The sequence below is a fragment of the Lepisma saccharinum genome, chromosome 8, assembly GCF_977018435.1.
Source record: "Lepisma saccharinum chromosome 8, izLepSacc3.1, whole genome shotgun sequence".
Classification (NCBI taxonomy): Eukaryota; Metazoa; Arthropoda; class Insecta; order Zygentoma; family Lepismatidae; genus Lepisma; species Lepisma saccharinum.
Window position 1 is genome coordinate 84,531,267 of NC_139236.1, and position 24,972 is coordinate 84,556,238.

At 38.1% G+C, this 24,972-nt stretch overlaps 1 protein-coding gene across 2 annotated transcripts in view; it reads left to right on the forward strand.

Moving 5' to 3' along the window:
* LOC145991233 (RNA-binding protein 24-like) overlaps positions 1–24,972 on the forward strand; it is a 153,723-nt gene that overhangs the window by 68,847 nt on the left and 59,904 nt on the right. For both annotated transcript variants that reach the window (XM_083127192.1, XM_083127193.1), the window contains exon 3: positions 23,197–23,257. In XM_083127192.1, the coding sequence (XP_082983318.1) occupies positions 23,197–23,257 (61 nt within the window). The remainder of the gene's footprint in view (positions 1–23,196; positions 23,258–24,972) is intronic.

The following is a 24,972-nucleotide window of genomic DNA, read 5'->3' on the forward strand; positions in this document are numbered from 1 at the left end:
CTCTGATGATTCCTTTCATGCTTTATTTCCTCTTCTGTATTCGATTCATCACTACTACTTTCCTTTTTTATTCTTTTCTTTTCGTACTCTCCTTTTCCATCATTTCCTTCTCTATTGAAACCTATTGGCTTATCTTGTATTCTCATATCCTCTATTTTAGAAATTATTTCTCTCCATTGTACTTTACTCTCTTTCTTTCCTTTGTCGATCTTACTTTCGAGGGTTTGTATTTTCTTATTACTCTCCTCTAATTCTTCCCTAACTTCTTGTCGTTCTCTAATTATCATTTCTTTGAATTTCAAAGTTTCTTTTACTATTGTTTCTTCTGTCACAATTTTCGTTTCTTCTACTCTGTTTTCTACTTCCTCTATTTTGGAGATGTTAATATCTATCTGCTTCTTATTTGCCAAAATTTTGTTTTCTAAACCTGTACTCCTCTGCTGACATTCTTCATTCACCCTTGAAGCTTCCCTTTCGATCCTTCTATTAGTCTCTTCATATCTTTAATCTGACATCCTCATCATTTCTTCTATCTTTCTCTCAAATGTTTTCCTGTTTTCTTCGCATACTTCTGCAATCTCTTCCAAGCTTTCTTTAACTTCTTTTCTGTTTTCTTCTATTTTCTCTTCCAACCTTTCTATAACTTCTTTGCTGTTGTGATCTTGACTTTCCTTTATTTCCATCATCATTTTCATCAACATCTCCATCGTGTTTTGATCTTCTTTCTTTCCTTCTTTTTCCTTTAGCTTTGCTTTCCTGCATTCGTATCCTTCTCCCCTTTCACATATCTTCTCATATTTTTCTTTCCGAATTCCTTCACATAACCAGTGTTTCATATCTTCACATACCTTACACTGTATTATTTCTTCCTTATTTCCTTCTTCGCCACAACATATATATTTTCCTTCTTCCATTTTTGCTTTATTTATCTTTCCAAATTCTTATTCTTCGCGTTATTTCAACCTCTGGTCTGCATCGAGCCCCACACGTTGGTCGCCATTAATCAATGCCACGTCCTTTCACGTAAGCACCTACCAGCTTAGCACAGGGGAGAGACAATGAGATACCTCTGGGCACAGACCAAGGTTACTAACACTAAGAATATATGAAAGGAAACAACAGATTTAACCCACTACGGAGGGTACAATTCGTACTATATTCTTGAATAATTATATACGAATATTACTATCTTTGTAAATCCTTTTATACAATATTATTCTTCTATTGTAGCTGATCTTCTTTAGACTTCTTCTTCTTGTAATCAATATGGACTCATCTTCTTATGGCATCTTCTTCTTATGACCTCTCAATTAATATGGCATCTTCTTCTAATTAATGTGGCATCTTCTTCTTACAGCCTCTTAATTAATATGGCATCTTCTTCTTACAATTAATATGGCATCTTCTTCTTGTAATCAATATACTTATTCTTCTATTAGTTAATAGACTTCTTCTTCTACTAATCAATATACTTATTCTTCTATATACTTCTTCTATTATTTAATACACTTCTTCTATTTGTCAATAGGCTTCTTCTTCCATTAATTAATAGAATTCTTCTTATACTTCTAAAATATACTTATTCTCGCATTGATTACTATACTTCTTCTTCTACTAATCAATGTACTTCTTCTTCCTTTTCTTTGTCGATCGAAATTTACGGAAATATTAATAAAATCAATCCCCCAGACAAACAAAGAGAAAGGGGTTAGTTAAAGATCGCCGCCTAGCCGGCGCTAACCTTAACTTGGAGCTACAATGTATGCGCTTCCAAATGTGCTTGGGTGCTGCCGTGAAATGGCGCTACACCTGGGGAAATCAACCCAAAAGCTACACGAAACTCTCAGTTCGTGGGAACCGTAATAGACACAAAATCGAAATTACAACTCGACTTCATTACTTTTGTATATTAATCACTTATGCCATTACTGAATGATAATTCCCCTTTTCTCCTTATATGTATCCTGTTATTATGTTAAATTTATTTATTTATTTCCTCATAATTAGTATTAATATATACAATCACTATTTCATCATATCTGCTCTTTCCGTTGTCTCTATTTACAATCGTATAAGTTCTCCTTGGTGGTGCCATCTCTTACCAACTTTCTAAACTGCTTTATGCATCACCTCATATAACCGTTGTTCCTTTTGCATGCTGCCATCTATGATCCTTTATTTCAAAGAATAACAATGCAGTTTGTGTACGTGACAAAAGTCAGTAAATAATAGCAAAATGAGGGATGACTACTATGAAAAAGTATTCGCACCCCCCATTCGAAAGAAATCTATGGGGTGCGATGTTAAAAATAAAGAAAACATGAAACACCTTTAGCCACCACATCAAATGCCAATCAACATTTATTAGGCAGCTATGATACGCCAATAAAACTGAAGAATACTAGCGCTTGATTTTGATTTTAGCACAACAACATGAAGGAATGGGTTATTCAAGAGACGCTAATGACATACGTGGATGTCCGGAAGGTTTTGGCCGGGTGGGAGGGGGGACAAAGGAGGCATGTTCCCCCCCCTAATAGTGCTACCCTTCATAAAAATCTAGTAAAATAAAATCACACCTGCCTTTAAATACACACTTTCTGAACTTTGGCAATTCAAACCAATGAAGGTGCAAAATTATTAACGATATGTTAAATGCGTTATGGAAAAAAAAGTAACACACTGAGCTATAGGGAATTATCGAAAACCACAGACTTAAAGAAACAGAAAGAAGAAACAAAACAACAAAATGCTGACGAAAGAAACAAAATGGCCGCTGATCTTTATGGAGACTGCTTCCAGTATAGGAAAGTAAACGCGGCTTCTCTTGTAGACTAGGGGCATAGTTAATGAGCATATGAGCATAGTTAATGTTTTTCATTAAAAAACTAAAAACCCGTATTTGTTACAGTTTTAAACGCTTCTCCGTTTGATTCCTCAGCTTGTTTTCTACTTTAACCCAAATTAGATAAAAGAAGAAACAGATAGTTTCTTGTAAAAACAATATTTTACAAAATAATGTCAAGTTGCTCATATTACCCCAGACACGGGGTAATATGGGCCACTGCAAATAAAGCTGGATATAACAAGAAATTTACATTTTTTTCTTAGTGCACCTGGTAGTTATAACCATTTATACTCTACACAGGCCCAATCCACCACAAAAGGAATGTCTCCATCATCACCACCCAAAAAATCATTTGCAGTTTTCACATACAAAGGTGACTCCATCTTCCTCAATGTTTACACCGTCCTCATGTAACGACTCGCTGCTATTCTCACAACGTAACCATTTTTTCCATTGAAGTCATTGTTTCCTCCGCAAACAGGACACATACAACCGTCATCAGTTAAAAAAGAATAAATCATTCATTAATGTATTTCATTGTTATTTGTTTATTTACTTATTTGTTTATAATATTGTTAAATTACATTAATTTCTTTAGTTTAAATGTTCTAAAGACCAGAATAATTAATCTATTAATCTAATTTTGGAATATTGTTCAGTCGAAAATAGTTGCTCATATTTCCCCATTTCTGCTCATATTACCCCGAATACCTCTGCTCATATTTCCCCAGATGCAATGATTTGAATTTCCATCTCCTGTGCCACAATGCTTACATGCAACGAAACAGTTTCATTCTGAATAGAAAGCCTAATCACTACGTTTTCAAATTACTATTACATGTTATTTTAGTCTATACAAATATCCCTAAATAACTATGAGACTACATTTTGATAAAAACTTTTCACAGACTTACATTAAAATGATGCTGACACGACAAAGACTGTCGCTAGGCTCACGACATTTAGTGGGGCGCTGGTAGAGGCTTCAACGAAGTGCTGCCAACTGTCTGTCTCGGAAACGCGATTCTCCTCTTGGTGGTGTGCGCGATAATGCTTCAACCTGCTCATATTCCCTCGACTTCCCCTAGGATTAATGCTTGCCTGTTGTATACAAAAACAGCGTTCTCCGGCGCTCAATATGACATGACATAGTGTTTTTGGTTAAACATAGATTTTGAAAAAAGTGGTGCTGAGGGGGCGCTGAAGAAAATTAAGGGTTGCGCAAGCACCCCTTGCACCCCCCTGACGCCGCCTCTGCCAATGAGTGTAAGTTCTCCGAGCTGTTTCTGTGGCCCATTCCAGAATTCGGCCTGCATCAGACTGATGAACTAAAAATGGCGCCAAAATCGGTAAAATTTGGAAAACGTCTTGCTGACTTTATCCTGGTACACCAATCTGCAAAGGAAACAGTAGGGAAATTGTTCATCAAAATATGCATTCTGCCTGTCTTCCAGAATGTGATAATGAAATAAAAACGTCAATAAGAACAACATCTGCTTCAAATCAACATAATTCCATTCCTTAAAACAACACAGGATGTTGAATTAAAAATAATGAAAGTAGTGATAATAAATTTGCCTAATATTACATTTTCTTTTTGTCGGTAACTACAATTCTTGCCACTAGGTGGTGTGCCGTCTGCGAGCCCTTGTTGCCAAACCTAAAGACTGACGGTGTTGTTGCACGAGTCCTTTGAAGGGGCAAGCAAATAATGAGTTTTTCAAGCCCTTACAGGGCAAATTATTTTCCTGGAGTAGCTGTTCTTATGTGTTGGTTGCACCTCCCTGAATATGACAGCCAGGTGTTTCCAACGCTCCTGTCAATAGATGGCAGCACTGGCGTAATAGCTGGCAAAGTCTTCCTGCAGAAGATAGACCACCCAGTGGCTGCAACTGTACCAAGATAAAGGGAAGTTTAAGTGTTTTCACATTTTATTAGGTAGAAGTCAGTAATGGTGATGAAATTTTAAGATATATTTTATGAATATCATATCTTCTCACATAGTGATATCCCATTTTATGTTTTCAATAGAAATGCAATTGGTGTTCTTGACAAGAAGCCTTTTCTGCTCGTTGCTTAGGATAACGTACGCTAATTATCTTTTAGTTCATAAGATATCGACAAAATATGTTTGCACAGCAATGTAACTTAGGGTCGTAGGTTGGAGCAGCACAACATGAACCTCGCGTCCCATGAGGGCAACAAAAATATTCATAACGACTTGTCAATTTTAATTTTTAACTAAATTTTAAATTTAATTTAACTGAAAAAAATTACGCCTATGTGCCTGCATCTAGTTTATTTGTCCCAAGTGCACCAAATTAGCGTGTGGTATTCCCTGTCAATTGCCTACAGAATGGTTTCAAAGCAGGCGACGGTACTTCTGATGCATCAGATAAAAAATAATGACGTCATGGTGAAATCTTTGATGGACGTTAGTAAATTACGAAGCGTCGCAAGAGTCTGTCCACTGGGGAATTCCAGAAAGCACGGTTGGGTTGCGAATGTGCCACTAAAGTCAAACGAACAACGTACTCAATGATGAGAATGACAGAATGAAATGTAGAATGACTAGTATAATTTAAAGTGAGATCCAAACCACCACGTGTCTCCACCGGGTATCGAATCTGGGACCCGTTGATTGCAAGGCGACAACCTTACCACTAGGCCATCGTGAATGTCCTAAACAGAATTGCATTTGTTCTCATGTCCACTTAATAAATTCATGGCCGCGACCACCACTTAAAAATCGAGACCGAGAATGAATTCTCGTAGAGTCTCGCTTTGCTCGAGATCTATATGCAAATTTCGTCATGGTTGATTTTAGTTGTTGTAGAGGAAGTGCATATTATTTGCTAAGAAATCGTATTTCTTCTTGGAAGAAGATAAATAAACATTATTATTGCTAACATTGATTACAAATAAATTGAAATAACAACAACTACGCAGTGAATCCTGTAATACTGTCAGAAAGAAAAATCCACATACGGTTTCACCATTGGTTCTAAAAATTCTATTGAACTTTTATTTTTTAATTTATTCTCCTTATATTGGAATCTGCCGTTTCGCTTTCTGCAAATTTTAGTTGTTTGTTTCCTTTTTGTAGGACCAAGATTTAGATTAACGCTTCTCTTTTTTTACATATTAATTTCCAAAAAGAAGTTAATCAACTTTGTGTTATGCAAGGATTAGTTATTAAATTGTCAGTGGAGGAATCTTGCTCCACCTTACGGACCTTTTTTGCATTAAATTTATAAATTCATCATTTTTTAAAAACAAAACGTGATTGTGTGACGTCTTCTAAGGGTATGGTTACACTGAATACGGTTTCGGCCAAACTTTTACACTGGCATACAAGGCAAAGAAACAACAAAACAATACCATGTAATTAAGTGATGGCTGTCACACTGGCGCCGAGCTACGGCTCGTGTTACACCGACCACCGAATGGAACCAAATCAGTTGCTTTTTTTTTCCTTCGGACAAATTCGTTAGAAGTGTAGTGATGTGCTCTCTTTATACATGATTTTTTGAGCCGAACCTGTGACAGAGAGCGTCGACTTTCGAACTCGCTACCGAAGTACCCGGGTTCAAGTCCCGGCTCGAACGATTGCACTCATGAGGCTTCCGCGTAGCCAAATGATTGCGCTCTCACCTTTGGTGCGATCGGTCCCGGGTTCGATCTCCGGTGGGAGATCCTAAAATTACGGCGTTGTCGTGGGGACAATTGCAACGTCCTCCAGTTTGTACACCAGTCGTTCCAAAGTTAGTCCGCTGCTACTTTTGTCGGGAACATGAGACGCTTTTATCACTCATCAGGGCTTGCTGGGTAGAAAAGAAAACACAACATTCTTTTCAAAGTTAAACACAGTTTTATAATCGCTTATGTTTCCTAATCACTTTACCAATAAAACACTAGAACATTCAATACTAACGTGGGCAATTCACTCACATATAACGAAAGTCAAATTATATAATTAATTGTTTACTTTCAACTTATCGGCAAGAAGAAAACTCGAAAACCCAAAATCTATACTTCAATTCTCTCCGTTTCCAAGTTTATTATTCTTCACCTTCACCTGTTTTTCAAACTCGGTCTGTCGTCAGGTGAGGAACATTCGGGTGGGTTCACTTCCTCGGCTGAGATTGGAAAGTGACGTCAACACGAACAGGTTTTGACGTATTTATAAACATATATAAAAGTTCCAACTACAACTGTATCAGTCTAACTATAATTGTCTGTGACAACTTGCACATTATTTGAAGTAACAAACATTTAAAAAATCTTAACTTCTTACAAGTATAAAATCTTAAATTCTCAGGTTCGTTACACGATTGAAGAGCTACCTGGAAAGAAGAAGAAGCTGGCTCCGGTCTCGAAAGCCAGAAAACAGCAGCGATGGGACTCGATACGCTGACCACGCATCACCCAATAGAAAGCCGCTCTGGCAGGCCTTGGCCAGGAAGTCTTTGTAGATTCCATTCATGACATTTGCCCACCTCCGTGGCGGAGTGGTTAGCACAGCGGTCCTGGGTTCGAATCCTGGCTTGGGCATTGTTGTTATTTGTAAGTGTCCCTTCATCAATTTCATCATATCATCCCTCATCCTCATCTTCGCGATTAGCAAAAAGAGGCAGAAAAGCGAAGTAAAATAGACCAAATCAATCCGTCAATCGAAGAACCACCTCTTGAAAGCGTAGACAATTTTACGTTTGTGAGATATTAATTACAAATGGTGACTGTTATATTGTTATTTATGGAAGAGAGATATAGTCATCCCTAGCAGGGAGAATGATCTACTCAAGTTGGGGAGAACTCCCCCCCCCCTCCCGCCCGGTTTATTTGTGTATTTAAGACCTGTTACATTTGTGGTTAAATAATTCTAAAATATAAAACTGGCAAATTATATGTTTCTAAATTCGAAACAAGACCGAGAACAGAACATGAACCTTTTTTCACGAGACGAGACTGTACGAGATCTCGTCTCTGTACGACTTATGAGGTGCCACCCGACGCCCCACCCCGAATCGCGGCCACTGGTCCTACATAAAGGACTTCCTTGATAGTCTTATAGTGCTCTTTTGATCACCAAGTCCCTATAGAGAATATCATAAATGTTGGAAGTTGCATGCAGTCAAATACAGAAAGAAATACAGTTTGGTATTCTCGAATTGGTTTCCAAACATTACTTCCTTGCAATTTCCATTTTCTTGTGTGCTAGCGCCTTGTCATTCGTCATTTGTTCGCATATTGCAGCAGCCTACCTTCGTATACATGATATTAAATGAGACCTGTTTCACCAGAAAATAGTCCGCTATTCCAATCCACATTGTGCAAGAGAAGTCATGTATTTTGACATAACAACTTCGTGCAATAGTTTGTTGGTAAATATTTGCTCCCATAAACCTTAATATTGCCCTCTGTCTGTGTTGGGAGAAAACAACAGCAGTGTGACGCCAATGCGTAAATATACATGCGCCACCTTCATTAAATTGTCATAACCTTCGTTCGTAACATATATCACGATATAGCACGGGAGCGTTATGTTGAAATACTTTTCTAGAAGAAGAAAAAAAGCGTGGGGAGGAAAAAATAATCATGCAAGCGTGACGTGTCCACAATTCAAAGTTTCCTGATACAGGAAATATCCAATATGGCGGAGGAAGTCCGGGGCGGTCGTTTCGTGCGTGTTTGAAGGCTTCGTGGAGTGGTGGCTGTAAATCAGTGTTGCCAAGCGTCGGTTCATTTTAACTGCTTTTATTCATTGCTAAAAGTTTTTTAAGGGTGACGACAGATGGTGTTGTAGTTTGTCTGTAAAACAAGATTAAAATGTGCTATTTAGAATTTCAGCCACTGAATATTTTTGAACGTAATATGCTTGAAATTATTTAATGCTTCAGGTTCTTATCAAGTAATCTTACTTTAATGCAATCACAGGAGCAACAACATCCTCTGTAATACATTGTACACTAGTGCATTTACTGTATATATCTTAAATAATACTGTATTGCAAAAACAAAAGTAAAATTGTATTTGACACAGGGCGTTGATTTGATTTGGTGTTTTAAGTCTATTTTATGCACGGTAAGGCTAATCGGGACTGGACCTACAGTTTAAAGTGGGATCCGAACCTCTATGTGCTTCCACCGGGTATCGAACCTGGGACCCCTTGATTACAGGGCGACGACGCTACCACTGCGCCAGCGGGGAGGCCCCAACAGGGCGTTGAATAAAGCTAAAGAATCGGTTACTTTATGGAAATATGTGGCCTAGCTAGGGTCTATTTCTTAGAGACAGGAGGGGATTGAGTTATCTCCCTTTCTCATTCTCACCCAACGGGATTGGCAAGTGCTTGGGCTTGCCGCCGAGTGAGTTATGCTCAAAGGATGAAATTAAGTAAGGGAATCGGTTAGTTTATAAAACTATTCAGCTTAGTATATATATTGGCGCCATTTCTGAAACCTTGGAAAATATGCGAACCGTGGCTTAGCCTAACGACACAAGCGCCACTACTTGTATGCCAGGGTTTCAATTACGGTGGTGGATTTCTTGCAATGGTGTCAACTTTCCCAATAATTTGCCTTTTATCACATTTTATTTTACTGTAAAGTCCCCGCGCTTAAGAAAACAAATTATTTCATCATTATATACACTCAGACAACTAAATGCATCATATCGATTGATGCACCAAAATGCATCGATCGATGCACTAAAGTGTGTTTTATGGCATCTTCAAAGAATCAGGTTCACATTTGATGCATTTGGATGCATTTTTGTATGTCGTGAAAGAAACACCAAAGTGCATCATTTGTTTCAAGTGAGGATTTCTATCAGTCGAGATGCACTTCAATGCATCAGTTGATGCGTTTTGATGCACCAGAATGCATATTTTTTTTATGATTCACTTAAATGTTTAGTCTGAGCTACATACACTCTGTAGCTGAGACCAAACGTTTAAATGCACCATCCAAAGAGATGCAGGAAGGTGCATCTCGACTGATAGAAATCCTTACTTGAATCAAATGATGCACTTTGGTGTTTCTTTCACGACACACAAAAATGCATCCAAATGCATCAAATGTGAATCTGATTCTTTGAAGAAGCCATAAAACACACTTTAGTGCATCAATCGATGAATTCTGGTGCATCAATCGATATGATGCATTTAGTTTTCTGTATGTACACGTTCTCACAACTTAATTACTGAGTTCTATCATAATATTTCGTGAGAAATTGTTACATTTTCAATAGGATACGTTTCATTGTCTAGTGTCCTACGAAGTACACCCACCTACACTGGGATTCAATCCCAGGACCACTTTAGTCGTAGCTTTTTGTTAACCATTCCGCCACGGAGGCCGTCTCGATGTCGAAGGGAAATTTGTTTCGAATTTCTAAACTATGTAAATAAATATCCTCATTTGAACACGTTTTTGAACAATAAATACCATACGAATACACCTCATCTGAAAACAATAACAACCCTTCTCCCTCCATGTCTGAAGAAGTCGTAGTACAAAAGCAATTTTGATTTTTGGAGACTTTTTCAAACACTTTAACATTCGGTTTCTCTAAACCATCTCGTGAAAAGAAACTGTTCAACTGTATGTCTCGATTTTCTCTCGATTCTAGAGACATTTGACCAGTTTTTGGTCTAGTTTCGGCAAGTTTTGTTTTTGTCTCGATTTATCTTCTTCGTTTCCTTGCAATCAAGGAGCCCTGGGTTCGGTACCCGGTCGAGACACATTTGGATCTCACTTTAAACTGTAGGCGGACGGTCTGTTGCACAGGAAAGGAAAAGACGTGTTGTTACTATGCGAGGCTTTGGTGTGATATTTCACATTTATTCTAAACTAAATTGTCTTTACTCGGCGACTTTTCCATACATAACCAACGGATATCTCCTGACTATTTATAGATGAACCTGTCTGTCGTGGTTGCATACATTCAATATGACATTCCATTTCCGAGGATTCATAGCGTTGAAACAAAGCGTCAAACGGAGAAAATCCGTCGAGAAGTGTTGTTTACATCAATGACCTATATACAATGTGAAAGATTTTTTTTTGCTATGACACGCTGAGTATATATTATCTATACTGTGCTCTATACGTATTTCGGGACCCGAGACGGCTTGCCTCGTCCCGGTACGAGACCTAGAGAAAGTCATTTGTAACCCGAGGCATGTGCCTCCCCCATGGCTTAGTGGAAATGTGCTCGTCTTGTAATCACAGTGTCCCGGTTTTGATACCCGGTGGAGGCATATAGTGTTTCGGATCCCACTATAAACTGTAGGTCCAGTCCGCATTAGCCTTTCTGTGCATAAAGTGTACTTATAAAGAAGACTCTAACTTACCAGAGACGAGGACGAGGACGTCTCGTCTCAGTAATGGACCTAGATCGTTTAGAAACGCTGTGAGAACCGACTGACATTCTGGTTTTATTTTCATGGAAATTACTCTACTCCTGGCAACGCTGATCTTGATAACGTGGGATCGGCGTAAGTGTTCGGTAGAGTGGAGGGGGAAGTCACTTACCTGCCATCTAGCAGTAACGACATGCAATTTTATCCAACAGGTGCCGTAAAGTCCCAGATGAGGGCCAGAGAAATGGGAGAACGATTTAGCCCCATAGAAACGGATGTAAAGGCTGGACGCTCAAGAAAAATGCTTCACCCCTGTTCGTCCGCAACCCAACGAACATTTCAGCCGTGCCATGTTGCATAACCTGCAGGGAAACAATTTACTGCCATGATATTCTGCACTGTTGTGTCATCTGCGTATGTGAATTCATCAGATAAGAGAAAACCGAGAATAGAATTTGGTGCCCCATTTGCTTCTGGCAAATCTTGTTTTTGTAAGTAGTTCGTAACTGAATGGATGCAACGATCCCGTTAGGAATCTATATTAAAACCCTTTTCTCCCTTAAACGTAGCAAAATTAATTCACAAAGGGAATTTCAGACAGAAAAGACAAGTGACACTTATCGCTTGGAAGCGTTCCCTTAGTAATCAATGCAACCTTTCTAGCCGAAGAGACACGACAAGCTGCACGTGTCACATGTCGCTCGGACTTGGCCATTTTCTTAATACCGTGCATCGTGTTGCCTCGGTCTATTGTTCGCGCATGCGCGGTGAATGTTTTGCTTGAGACTGAATGAGCTCCCGTCGCTTGTCACTTCGGTGTGAATTTTCCGTGTCACTTGTCACCTGTCGCTTGTTGCCTCGGTCTGAAAGCTTCCTTAGACATAATTATCCCGCGACAAAAAAATCGAAATGATAATTTCGCATTATCAATTTCTCTGTTCTACTGGGTAATTTGTAACGCATTATATTATGGAGTAGGTATCGAGGATACTTATTGCCGCATACAGAGAATCGTCATAATTGTCAATACAATAATATTTCTAACAGAAAAACATTGTAAATATGATGCATCTGCTTTAAATATAATCAAGATCAAAACAAACTATTATTTTCTAACTGATAATAGGGGCCTTCCCCATGGCGCAGTGGTAGCGTCATTGCCTTGTAATCAAGGGGTCCGGGTTCGATACCCGGTGGAGGCACAAGTGGTTCGGATCCCACTTCTGTAGGTCCAGTCCCGATTAGCCTTACTGTGCGTAAAGTGGACTTAAAACACCAACTCTAACTGATAATATGCTGAGAATATATATATATATATATGCCTGGTAAGGCAACTGTGGTACCGGGTGTCTCAAAAGTCTATAATCATAGACCGGATGATGGTCTGGTGTGGATTATGAAAGAATGGAAGTGTTGGAATTCTTCTTCGTAGACATCGTCACAGGTGGTAGTTTCTTAAACATGTTCGATTCGTAGACACTGAGAAGTTTACTTAACCCAGAATCCGAGTAACCAGTCTGGTTCCAGCAGTCATGATCGCCAGTTAAGTGGCCACCGCGAAGTCCATATCTGACCAATTGACTTTTGAGCACTTAAAAGCTATAATGTATGCTAAAAAGATTTGAAATTGAGGCAGCTGGCATACAGAATCAGTCACGCTTGTCAGCAAAGTTATTCTACCATGATAAACCTGGTGTTAATGGAATGGGAGCGTTGACTGGATCGGTGTGTTACGAAGAAAGGGGATCATTTCGAACATCTTTCCGGGACACCCTGTATATACTTTAATAACAACTTCATTAAAACGACTAACAGCTACTTGTATCGCCTCGACCTGAATAATGAATAAGAACAAACCTGTGGATTTTACAAAAACAGTAGCAATATTAACAAAGCGAGCAAAGAAATTTTGTTTTGGAACTGTTTCTTTGTAAAAACCGTGAAAAATAAATTTAATTGGACACTAATCTTTTTACGGGATGATGTAACATTTAATGTTTTCTCTTCTTCCTCCTTCGGCCCACTGGCTACGGCTGTGAACAACGGCCGTATTTATATGTGTATATATGTAATTCTACCAGCTGATTCGTATTCAACTCAAACTCCAGTCTCTTGAAGGGCAGTAATTCAACTCTCTCCTCCTGGTCATCCCAATAACAAAAGGCCCTCATTTACTTTCTATTCTTTTTTATTGAGTCCACTCACATTTCCTGACTCCCAAGTCATTCTCTCCTCACATTCCAATCTTAATCAAGCCTTTAGCATTTTCCGCGTCCCTGTGTTACTTTAATGCCTGCTCAAAACTAATATCTCTTGCTACTAGAATGTAATGTTAATACTTGCTGACTTAAAAACATTCCTATCTTACTATTAATGAGTGATATATATATATTTTGTTATTTCTAAGTTTCTTTACCATGTCATAGTACACTCTTAATAACTAAACTCAAACTATAGGCTACGTAATTTCTTTAAAACTTCACAACTTCTTTTCGTGGGACCTTAATAATTTAACCCAGAAATGTGCGACATAATTTTCATAATAAACTAAAAATCAGTCATGCTTCTATCTAACAATGATTTGTACAAATGGCGTTGAAGTGTTTCATAAGTAATATTAATGAACCATCGCGTTTGACTTTTATGGTAATTTCGTAGTAAGTGCCATCTGTGGGTAACTTTCTCGCAAACGCTGAGTTTTAAGTTGAATAAAATAATATAATGGATAGTAACAATATTTAAAATTCTGCCCAAGTTGTTCTGTTGTATCGTTCCGTAAACTTTTGTGAGAAGAAATCAGTTTTATAAGCATGTACCACGTTATTTAAAAGGAAATTCATGTGGAATGAATGCTTTACTATTTACTAAATTGTGTCCGAATAAACTTTTCACAATGCGTCCCTGATATATGATGATAATTACATTTTATTACGCGACAATATAATTTTATTTTTACTTTATATTCTAGCACAGCGCACTAAGATGCCAGGGTTCCCGGGATCGAATCCTGGACTGGCCATGGGTGTTCTGTGCGAGTGTCTTTTCATCGATTTCATCATATCATCACTCATTCTCATCGTCGCGATTATCCAAAACTGACAATAAGGCGACGTAAAGTAACCAAATAAATCAATCATATTCTAAGTGTTTCGTTTCGTAGTTTGTAAAGTTTCGTGAGAATGAAGACATCATGAGGGAATACAAAGTTTCGTGAGAATAAATATATAATCAAGAAATACATAGTTTCGTGAGAATATATACATCATCAGGGAAAACAAAGTTTCGCGAGAATATATACATCATCAGGGAATACAAAGTTTCGTGAGAATATATACATCATCAGGGAATACAAATTTTCGTGAGAATATGTACATCATCAGGGGATACAAAGTTTCGTGAGAATATATACATCATCAGGGAATACAAAGTTTGGTGAGAATATATACATCATCAGGGGATACAAAGTTTGTTGAGAATATATACATCATAAGGGGATACAAAGTTTGGTGAGAATATGTACATCATCAGGGAATACAAAGTTTCGTGAGAATAAATATATATCATCAGGGAATACAATTTTTCGTGAGAATATGTACATCATCAGGGGATACAAAGTTTGGTGAGAATATATACATCATCAGGGAATACAAAGTTTGGTGAGAATATGTACATCATCAGGGGATACAAAGTTTGGTGAGAATATGTACATCATCAGGAAATACAAAGTTTCGTGAGAATATATACATCATCAGGGAATACAAATTTTCGTGAGAATATGTACATCATCAGCGGATACAAAGTTTGGTGAGAATATATACGTCATCAGAGAACACAAAGTTTCGTGAGAATGTATACATCATCAGGGAATACAAAGTTTCGTGACAATATACATCATCACGGAATACAAAATTTCGTGAGAATAAATACGACATTCATAAATTAATACAACTTTACTGTGCAATGAATCGATGGCGAATATTAACCTAGGCAATTACATTTTCCACAAGTTTATTTGAAAGGTATATAAAATGCATTCTCGCATGATCTCGGGAACGACCGCAATGCGTAGGTGGGCGTGGCAGTCGCTGAAAATGAAGTACTGAACGGCTGGGACCTCACGTTCGACAAGAGTAGAGGCGGACTTGGCGCTAAAATCGTGGCAGTTATCAAAATATGGGAGACACGTGGAGCGTTGACACGGTAAATGAAATGGAGTAGCGAGAAACGGAGCGCTTTGGCGGCGAAAATACATCACACGCGACGCCCCGGAGTCTGTGAGATTTCTCACACATCCCGAAGGACCTTTTAAGAGCCGACATAAAAATGCAAATATTGGCCTTTGCCAAGAGTGGGTGTGCAGTGTACAGTGAGGTGTTCTGTCCTTTAAATTATGCGCGTTCAGCGTATGTCTTTGTGCCCCACTTACTAGTGTAGATATACTTTTTTTGCATAGTCGGAATAGGGAGGGGATGATGCATAGTAGGTGAGGCATTTTCTCCTGTTTCCTGTCACAGCAGGAATGATGCATTCTGGGCGAACGTAGTGGTGGTATTGAGATAACCTTACAAAAATTTAAACCAGATCAAGATCTGGTCTGGTAGACTCGGTCTCCATTCTTAAATAGTTGTCTAGATCCCGGTAGCATATTTCACATGTGCACATTGAAATAGAGATTGGGGGCGTGGTTTGTGTATGAATGCTCCCTATTGGCTAGCAGACTGCCTCAATGATATAGGATAGGACACTGGCATTTATTTCATTGACTTGTGCGAACACTTTCTGTAGACCACAGACTACAAGCAGAACGATCTAGTGGGAAAAATACAACGCAATCGGGTAGTAATCAATACTCGAAAAGCGAATAGACTTTCTTATTGGAAATAAAAGAGGCAATAATTTTTAAAATGTTGCTTTGGATAAAAATTCTTATACAATTTAATATATTGGGTCATTTTCCGCTTTTCGTCAGATGCAAACAAGGAGCATTTTTAATTCTTATTTTAAAAATCTGTCAAAACCTTGAGTAGCGCCAAAACCTGAATTTCGACTATATAAGCGCGCGGCTATTTGTTTTGTAAAAAGTTGTTACAAACCAGATATTACATACTGGAAACAACAACACAAGATGAAAAGAGAGGAGTTTCCAAAAAGAAAAGTAGATGGCAGCACAAGGTGATGGAATATAAATAAATCGCTGGAGGATAAGTATGAATTTAGTGAAAGTAAACTACAATAAAAATATGTAGAAAAGATCAAATCAATATATAAAAAGTAGAAAATAGATGGAAAACGAAAATATAAGTGGTTTACATCATTCAACAAGTTCAAGCCTGTAGTCAATTGTTAGGCACGCCATAGAAGTACTCAATAAAGAAAAAATTGACCAGCCAACCAGAAACTTCTCCATTACAAGCCACGCCCCCAATCTCTATTTCAATGTGCATATGTGAAATACGCATCCCGGTACTGTGCTTGAAGGAAACGTGCCACACCTTTAAGACAATTTACCAAAATGTGATGTCATTACATGTCGTCATATACAAATTCCGTATGAAGAACGTGAGTATAATGGCTACTACACTACGCTTCTTTGTCAATATTTAAATGGATTTTCTTAAAATAACCATTACTTTTTGGACCCACTAGTAAGACGTAAATTAGCACTAAGTGCTATATTTTTCAGTTAAGTGGGATGTTGATCGAATGCAAGAGTACACGAATTTTTAAAATATACAAGTCTAGAAGATCAAAACAATCTGTCGTTAGGCAATACCAGTTTTAGACATAAAAATATATATATTTCAAATGTTTAAATGTTCCAGCTTACATATTAACCAGTTTTAGACATAAAAATATATATATTTCAAATATTTAAATGTTCCAGCTTACATATTACACGAATGAAGTATCTACGTCACAGTTGTTACATTCCCACAACTGCGCGATGTGAGTGGCTCGACACTGTATCTGTAAACAGACACACGCAGCCGCAGAAAATAAGTTAATTTCCCTCAGCTCTTGTAGTCAGCATCATGGGAACTCCAAAGATCCGCTCTGGAACCATCTCAGGTGGTCAAAAGAAAGACACGAACCACCGGATATATGTTTTATATCCTTTTATCAGGAGCCTATATTCCAGGCGAGTTAGGCTATCTACCAAGCCTGAAGCCTAGAAAGTAAAATACTGAAGGAAAATCGATTAGGTACTGTGAATTAACCCGATTTCAAAAATAAGATAATGACGATTCTGAAGTTGGCAACCTGAATTCTTAGGAGTTGGGAACCTGAATTCTTATAAGTTGGCAACCTGAATTTTTATAAGTTGGCAACCTGAATTCTTATAAGTTGGCAACCTGAATTTTTATAAGTTGGCAACCTGAATTCTTATAAGTTGGCAACCTGAATTCTTATAAGTTGGCAAACTGAATTTTTATAAGTTGGCAACCTGAATTTTTATAAGTTGGCAACCTGAATTTTTATAAGTTGGCAACCTGAATTTTTATAAGTTGGCAACCTGAATTCTTATAAGTTGGCAACCTGAATTTTCATAAGTTGGCAACCTGAATTTTTATAAGTTGGCAACCTGAATTTTTATAAGTTGGCAACCTGAATTCTTATGTTGGCAACCTGAATTTTTATAAGTTGGCAACCTGAATTCTTATAAGTTGGCAACCTGAATTCTTATAAGTTGGCAACCTGAATTTTTATAAGTTGGCAACCTGAATTTTTATAAGTTGGCAACCTGAATTCTTATAAGTTGGCAACCTGAATTTTTATAAGTTGGCAACCTGAATTCTTATAAGTTGGCAACCTGAATTTTTATAAGTTGGCAACCTGAATTTTTATAAGTTGGCAACCTGAATTCTTATAAGTTGGCAACCTGAATTCTTATAAGTTGGCAAGTTGAATTGTTATAATTCGCCAACCTGAATTTTTATAAGTTCGCAACTTCACTACCGTTGGGATGGCAACGTGGCTTCCTTGAAGACAAGAATGTGCCTAGTCCTCTCCCCTCGGACCAGGTGTCATAGTGAGCTAGTCCAGGTTTTAGGCTCAGCATACGCCACTGCGATTTATTAGGGTAAGTCAGTTTGCGTACATCGGGATAGAAAGGAGCACGAGACTGAGAAACCGGGTAATTGTGGATTTTGAAAGCGGTAACTTCTTAAATATCCGCCTGAGATCGTCCTTATGAACTTTACTCAGTGTAGAACACCTGCGGGGTGTGAGCGACTCAACACTAGGCCTGTAAACAGACCCACGCAGGCGCCATTAGTTTCTTACATAAAGGTTAGTACATCAACATCTTTAGATATTTTAATTGGCGTTCATTCGATTGCGTCATAACATTAGTTTATCGGAACAACCAACTCCACTCTTTTTGTCATAACATATCCTTTAGTTTTCAACTTTTAACTTTGCACCTTATAAATTTTCTCTTTCTATCTTTATAAATGATTTTAACAAATTTATCAAATTAAGCAAGGCGTAACAGTGAAAACATCATGATACAGATAAACGTTCTATGGCGATGTAAGAGCAGAAATGTGATAGAAATGAAGATTTTATGTTGATATGAGAGCAGAATTATCATAGAAATGAAGATTTTATGCCAATGTCAGAGCACAAATATGATAGAAATGAATATCTTATGTCGATGTGAGAACAGAGATATGATAGAAATCATTATATGTCTATGTGAGAACAGAGCTATGACAGAAATGATTATATATCGATGTGAGAGCAGAACTATGATACAAATGAAGATTTTATGTCGATGTGAGAGCAGAAATATCATAGAAATGAAGACTTTATGTCGATGTGATAGCAGAAATATCAAAATGAAGGTTTTATGTCGATGTGAGAGCAGAGATATGACAGGAATGAGTATGTGTCGATGTGAGAGCAGAACAATCGTAGAAATGAAGATTTTATGTCAATGTCAGAGCACAAATATGATAGAAATGAATATCTTATGTCGATGTGAGAACAGAGCTATATCAAAATGAAGGTTTTATGTCGATGTGAGAACAGAGATATGATAGAAATCATTATATGTCTATGTGAGAACAGAGATATGACAGAAATGATTATATGTCGATGTGAGATCAGAAATATGTTCCAAATGAAGGTTTCTGTCGATGTGAGAGCAGAAATATACAAATGTAGATTTTGTGTCGATGTGAGAGCAAAATATGATAGAAATTAAGATTTTATGTCGATGTGAGATCATAAATATCATAGAAATGAAGATTTTATGTCGATGTGAGAGCAGAAATATCAGAATGAAGGTTTTATGTCGATGATGGAGCAGAGATATGATACAAATGAAGATTCTACGTCGGTGTAGACCGGAAATATGGCACGAATGAAAACTTCCTATCGGAAACTCATAATAGGGTGAAAATTCTATGCCAGTCTGAGATCATAAATTGTGTCGTTCCTATGACTGTAAAAACATCTCTGCTCGTCTTCTTTCCAAGCAAAGAGCCTCTATTAGTTTATCTAGGAGACTTAAAGAAGAGTCATTATATGGACCATTATTTTACACATTCCAAAGATTTTCAGGGTACGTTATCACTACAATATTCCTAGTAGCTCTCGAGCAAGACACCCTTTCGGGTTCTCTCCAAATTCCAACTCCGTAGACAAAATCCTCCCCCTCAGTGGAGGAGCCTCCCGAGAGGTGATTCACTTCTAAGTAAGGCCGGTAGGAACGCCACATATCACCTAGTCACCCTGATGTTGCAAGGATTGCCAACTGTTCAATTTTTTTTATCTTATTTCAAGAAAAAAAGGAGATAGAGAATGGAATGGGATGGATGAGATAGACCGAGAAAATTAAGTGGTGCCAACTGTTAGGAGTGCCCAGTTGAAAAGATCAGCAACATTTGGCCGTTGGAGGAGAGCCAAGGTTACAATGTGGAAGGAGAAAAGTATTTACTTCCAATGTTTCCAACTTGCGTTACTGAAATTTCGCCAGAATGTGCCATTCAAATGAAAATGTAAACTTAAAAGTATTACGTTTAAAATAAAACTTATAAGAGTTTGCTATTTTGCAATTTGGCTGACTGAAATGTGATAACACTTTTAATATTTTAATCTTCAAACTATGATACAGTAATCTTACTACATTTAAAGTTGATTTGAACTTGCTGTTTTGTTATTGGATATACACTAGAAAGTTGTTTAAATTTTAAATGTGTTGCAGTTCCATCTCTTGGCAGATAAATTAGTGATTTGAAACATTTCGCTCAAGAATTAACAGAGTTAGTATCGAAACTTTAGCGTGTATATGATTAATAAAATTGAATTGAAATGAGCAACAAGTTTTACGGTCGTTTAAGATTTCTGTGCAGATTGAAACACTAATTACAGGGGGAAGGGCTGAAGATAAAATTTTCACCCAGGCGAGATTGATTTTTGCCCCCCCCCCCCCCCCACCTTCTTCTTTACTGCTACCCTCTCCCCCAACTTTATGCCCTGGCCAACATACTTTTTACTTTCCTCCAATAAAAAACATGGCCATGTTATTAGATTACGGTAGTATGTATTGACGGTTTATGTTGCTGACTCCCCCTTTCTATCTACGTTTCTATTTTGCTTACTATCTCTTCTTTTCGACGTTTATATCTTGCTTACTCCCTCCTTCTTTCAACGTTTCTACTTTGCTTTCTATCTCTTCCTTTCCACGTTTATATTTTGCTTACTCCCTCCTTCTTTCAACGTTTCTACTTTGCTTTCTATCTCTTCCTTTCCACGTTTATATTTTGCTTACTCCCTCCTTCTTTCAACATCTCTACTTTGTTTACTATCTCTTCTTTTCCACGTTTATATCTTACTCCCTCTTTCTTTCCAAGTTTCTATTTTTCTTACACATCTTTCTTTGCACGTTTCTTGTTTCTATGTTTCTTACTCCTTCGTGTTATTAATACTTTACCTGAAGTTATTGCACAATTACCGGAGCACATTCAAAGCTGAGGCGTACTGACAATTTCCTTTTGATGGTATAATTAGTGACTATAATATTTGACTGTCGAAGGGCACTGCAGGCGAGAGGAAGGGGGCTTGCGTCCTGTAGCCCTACCTAAAATACACCACTGGTTCAGTGCATTTTTCACTTTGACGTAAGAAGCATGTCTACCAAATATCTCTTCCTGTGGACAACTGTTTCTTCTCCGCCGATACCCACTCATCACCTCTTGTGTCTACTATATCCTTCTTCTCTCTGTATATCCTCTTCTCTATTGGGTTTACGGCTCAATGATCTCTTCACCTAAGATTCTGGGTTCGAGTCCCGGTCTGTGTTGATTGGTGTTCTTTCGTTTGTCATGATAACCATTGACATTCAGTTAACTTAAACTGGTATCATTAAATGCCAACGGACCACATCTTTCATGATTGGTCCTTTCAATTCTCTCTGCCAGCTTTTTTTTATTCGTTCACTTCGTGTGCCCATAAGTTTTCATATACACTGGAGAAAAATATAAGTAGGCTGCAACACTACCAAAAAACGTGCCTCTTACGCAGTCGTCGTGGCAGAGAAGAAATTCCGAAGACAATCTAAGATTAATTTCCCCTTTTTCCTTCAGTACCTTCATGCTGATGTTGGGATTCTCTTGAAGACGTCATTTACGAATCCAATCCCCGACAACACAGCATAAATAAAGTCCCCTCGTTCCAAATTCCAAAGCTGTTGTCTTTTTCATCCCCACCTCTTGGCCAACGCAGTGTTTCCCTTTATCCCCCTTTGCCAAATCTGAGATTAGGATGATTTCACGTTAAGTCGAAGCCTTATGGTATTAGGAGAGGAGCGTGTGCTTTCCCTGTTACGTAAATAATTTGGTGTTCGTTAAAAAGGAAATATACTCGTATATTCAGGCTGGGGTTTTACTTGTCAAATTGGTTCAGAGTGTGGTGAAGTTTCTCCAAAAAATTCCATTAATGGAAGCTAAAAGCACAACGTAGTTTGCAACACTTGCACTTCTTTTCCATGACGAAGTACCTCGTTAGTTCAGATACCAAAAATTCCCTGTTCTTTCTATACTCTATATCGGGAATCTTTGGAGCAAGGCGATACATAAAGGACAAAGCGAGTGGGCGGAGTGAAGCAGTACACGCTGGTGCAATGGCTTGTAACTGCAGTCTCTTTCCCCCTCCACGGAATCCCGTTCCCTCAAACTTGTTCATTGTCACTACTTGCATAGAGACTTGCTTTCGTTAGCTCCCTCCAAAGATTCCTGGGACAAAGTCTAGCAATATTTAGCCTATTTTACAGGAACCTGTAACGTTTCTGTAAACTTGTTGCCTCATTCAAGTGCTTGCCAAGTGCCTGGGCTTGCTTAGTGTTGTTAGTTTCCCAGAGAATGTGTCCTAGTGTCGATATTATGTAACTTTTGGCTAATCGCGACGATAGGGGTGAATGATGGTTAGATGAAAATGAAGATACACTCGCTACGTCACTGAGCCACTAACTAACTCTCTAACCTTCTTAAACCGGAAGGTTTATGAGTGCAGCAGCACAAGCCTTCCATCTGTCCCTATCCTGTGTAACATCAATCCAATCTTATCCATCCTTACAGATTTCCTTTAGGCCCGTCTCAACGTTATCACTCCATCTTCGTCTTGGCCTTCCTACAGGTCTCTTACCGTCAGGTTTTCCAACAAGAATCCTGTAAACTCTTCCTTCCTCTCCCATTCATGCCACATGACCTGCCCATCTACGTCTTTTTTATTTAATTATTCCAATAATAAACCTAATCGACTAGACAATTAAAATTCGTTTTACAGGAATAGTGTGAACTTATTGAATCTAATATTTACTTAGCCTTTAAGCCCAAAATATTAATTTTTCAACTTTGTGATACTTCCAGTTGGCCCAGACCGGAATGGCTTTTTCAGTTTTTTCTGAAAAATGTTTAAGTAATTGCACAACAAAGCTTTTTTGTAATTGTAATTTTCATTTTCCCCCCCCTTTTTACAGGTTTCCCATTTCAAGGAATTCGAACGGGATACCCCACAGCTATTCTTCCCAGCCAATATGGGTAAGTGATTTTTTTCCATCTGTTCAAAACATTTTGTGTAGTGCTTTACAAGTCATGTTTGATATCTAAAAACGTGGAAGTTTGATATGAAACCCAATTATCCACTGAAAATTAATTTTTGAATAGTGCTGTAACTATATTTCTCAACGATTTTTCTCCAACGAAGACAGTTTAGTGAATATTTGATTATGGTCGCTTTCATATGCTATGGTTGTTAATTGGCTAAGGATTGTAGACATCCTATTTTTACAATCCAATTTCGAACATTTTTAATGACTTTTCTCTCTCCCGTCTCCCCCTTTCTCTCTCTATCTATCTCTCTCTCTCTATCTCTCTCTCTCTCTCTCTCTCTCTCTCTCTCTCTCTCTCTCTCTCTCTCTCCCTCTGTCCCTCTATATTTCTCTCTATCTATATATATATATCTCTATCTATCTATCTCTCTCTATCTCTATCTCCCTTTCTCTATCTCTCTTTCTCTCTCTTTCTCTCTATCTGTCTCTCTCTCTCCCTATCTCTCTCTCTATCTATCGATCTCTATCTATCTCTCGTTCTCTCTCTATCTCTATTTCTCTCCCTATCTCTCTATCTCTATCTCTTTCTCTCTATATATATATCTGTCTCTATCTATCTATCGATCTCTCTATCTCTATCTCTCTCTCTCTCTCTCTCTCTCTCTCTCTATCGATCTCTCTAGCTCTATCTATCTATCTCTCTCTCTCTCTCTCTCTATCTATCTATCTATCGATCTCTCTAGCTCTATCTATCGATCTCTCTCTCTCCCTCTCTCTCTCTCTCTCTCTATCTATCTCTCTCTCTCTCTCTCTCTCTCCCTCTCTCTCTATCTCTCTATCTATCTATCTCTCTCTCTCTCTCTCTCTCTCTCTCTCTCTCTCTCTCTCTCTCTCTCTCTCTATCTATCTATCTATCGATCTCTCTAGCTCTATCTATCGATATCTCTGTCTCTCTCTCTCTCTCTCTCTCTCTCTCTCTCTCTCACTCTCTCTCTCTCTCTCTCTCTCTCTCTCTCTCTCTCTCTCTATCTATCTATCTATCTGTCTCCCTATCTCACGGACTACTGATTTCAAACCAATCTTCTAACTATTGATTCCTTTATATGCTTATAATTTCTTCGTCAAAAAACGCTATACTCTGTACATTCGACTGTGCAATGGAGAGAATAGAGGATGTGAAGGCAGAGCTCCTAACATTCTTAATCTCGCCCATAAACTAGAGGTGATCAGCAACCCACTCCGACTCCAAGGGTTGCTCCCAGATACCCATTCGTTAAAGGCTAGGTGAACCCCAGAGACGATGCACGCAGAGACGTTGAAAATTCCCTCTGAGATCACGCAACCCGGACATCGAACTCGGATCTCCCGCGTGGCAGTAAAAAGCAGTTCCAACTTGATCACTGGGACTCCGATGATACTACGATATCATGACAAAATATAGTACAAATAAGAGATTCTACGTTTGTCGTTGTAAATCGTGCTACCAGCGAGAATATTATGTTTCAGTGGTAAAATATAATACGAATTAAAGTTCTACGTTGCCATGGCAAAATATAATGCTAGTGAAGAAAGTACATTCACGGGACAAAATATGGTACGAAAGAAGATTTAACGCCTTGTGGCCAAATATACTACAAATAAATTGAAGAACAGATTTCTGATGTACGTGTTAGTGATAAGTTTTATTCTTATTAAAATACGTTG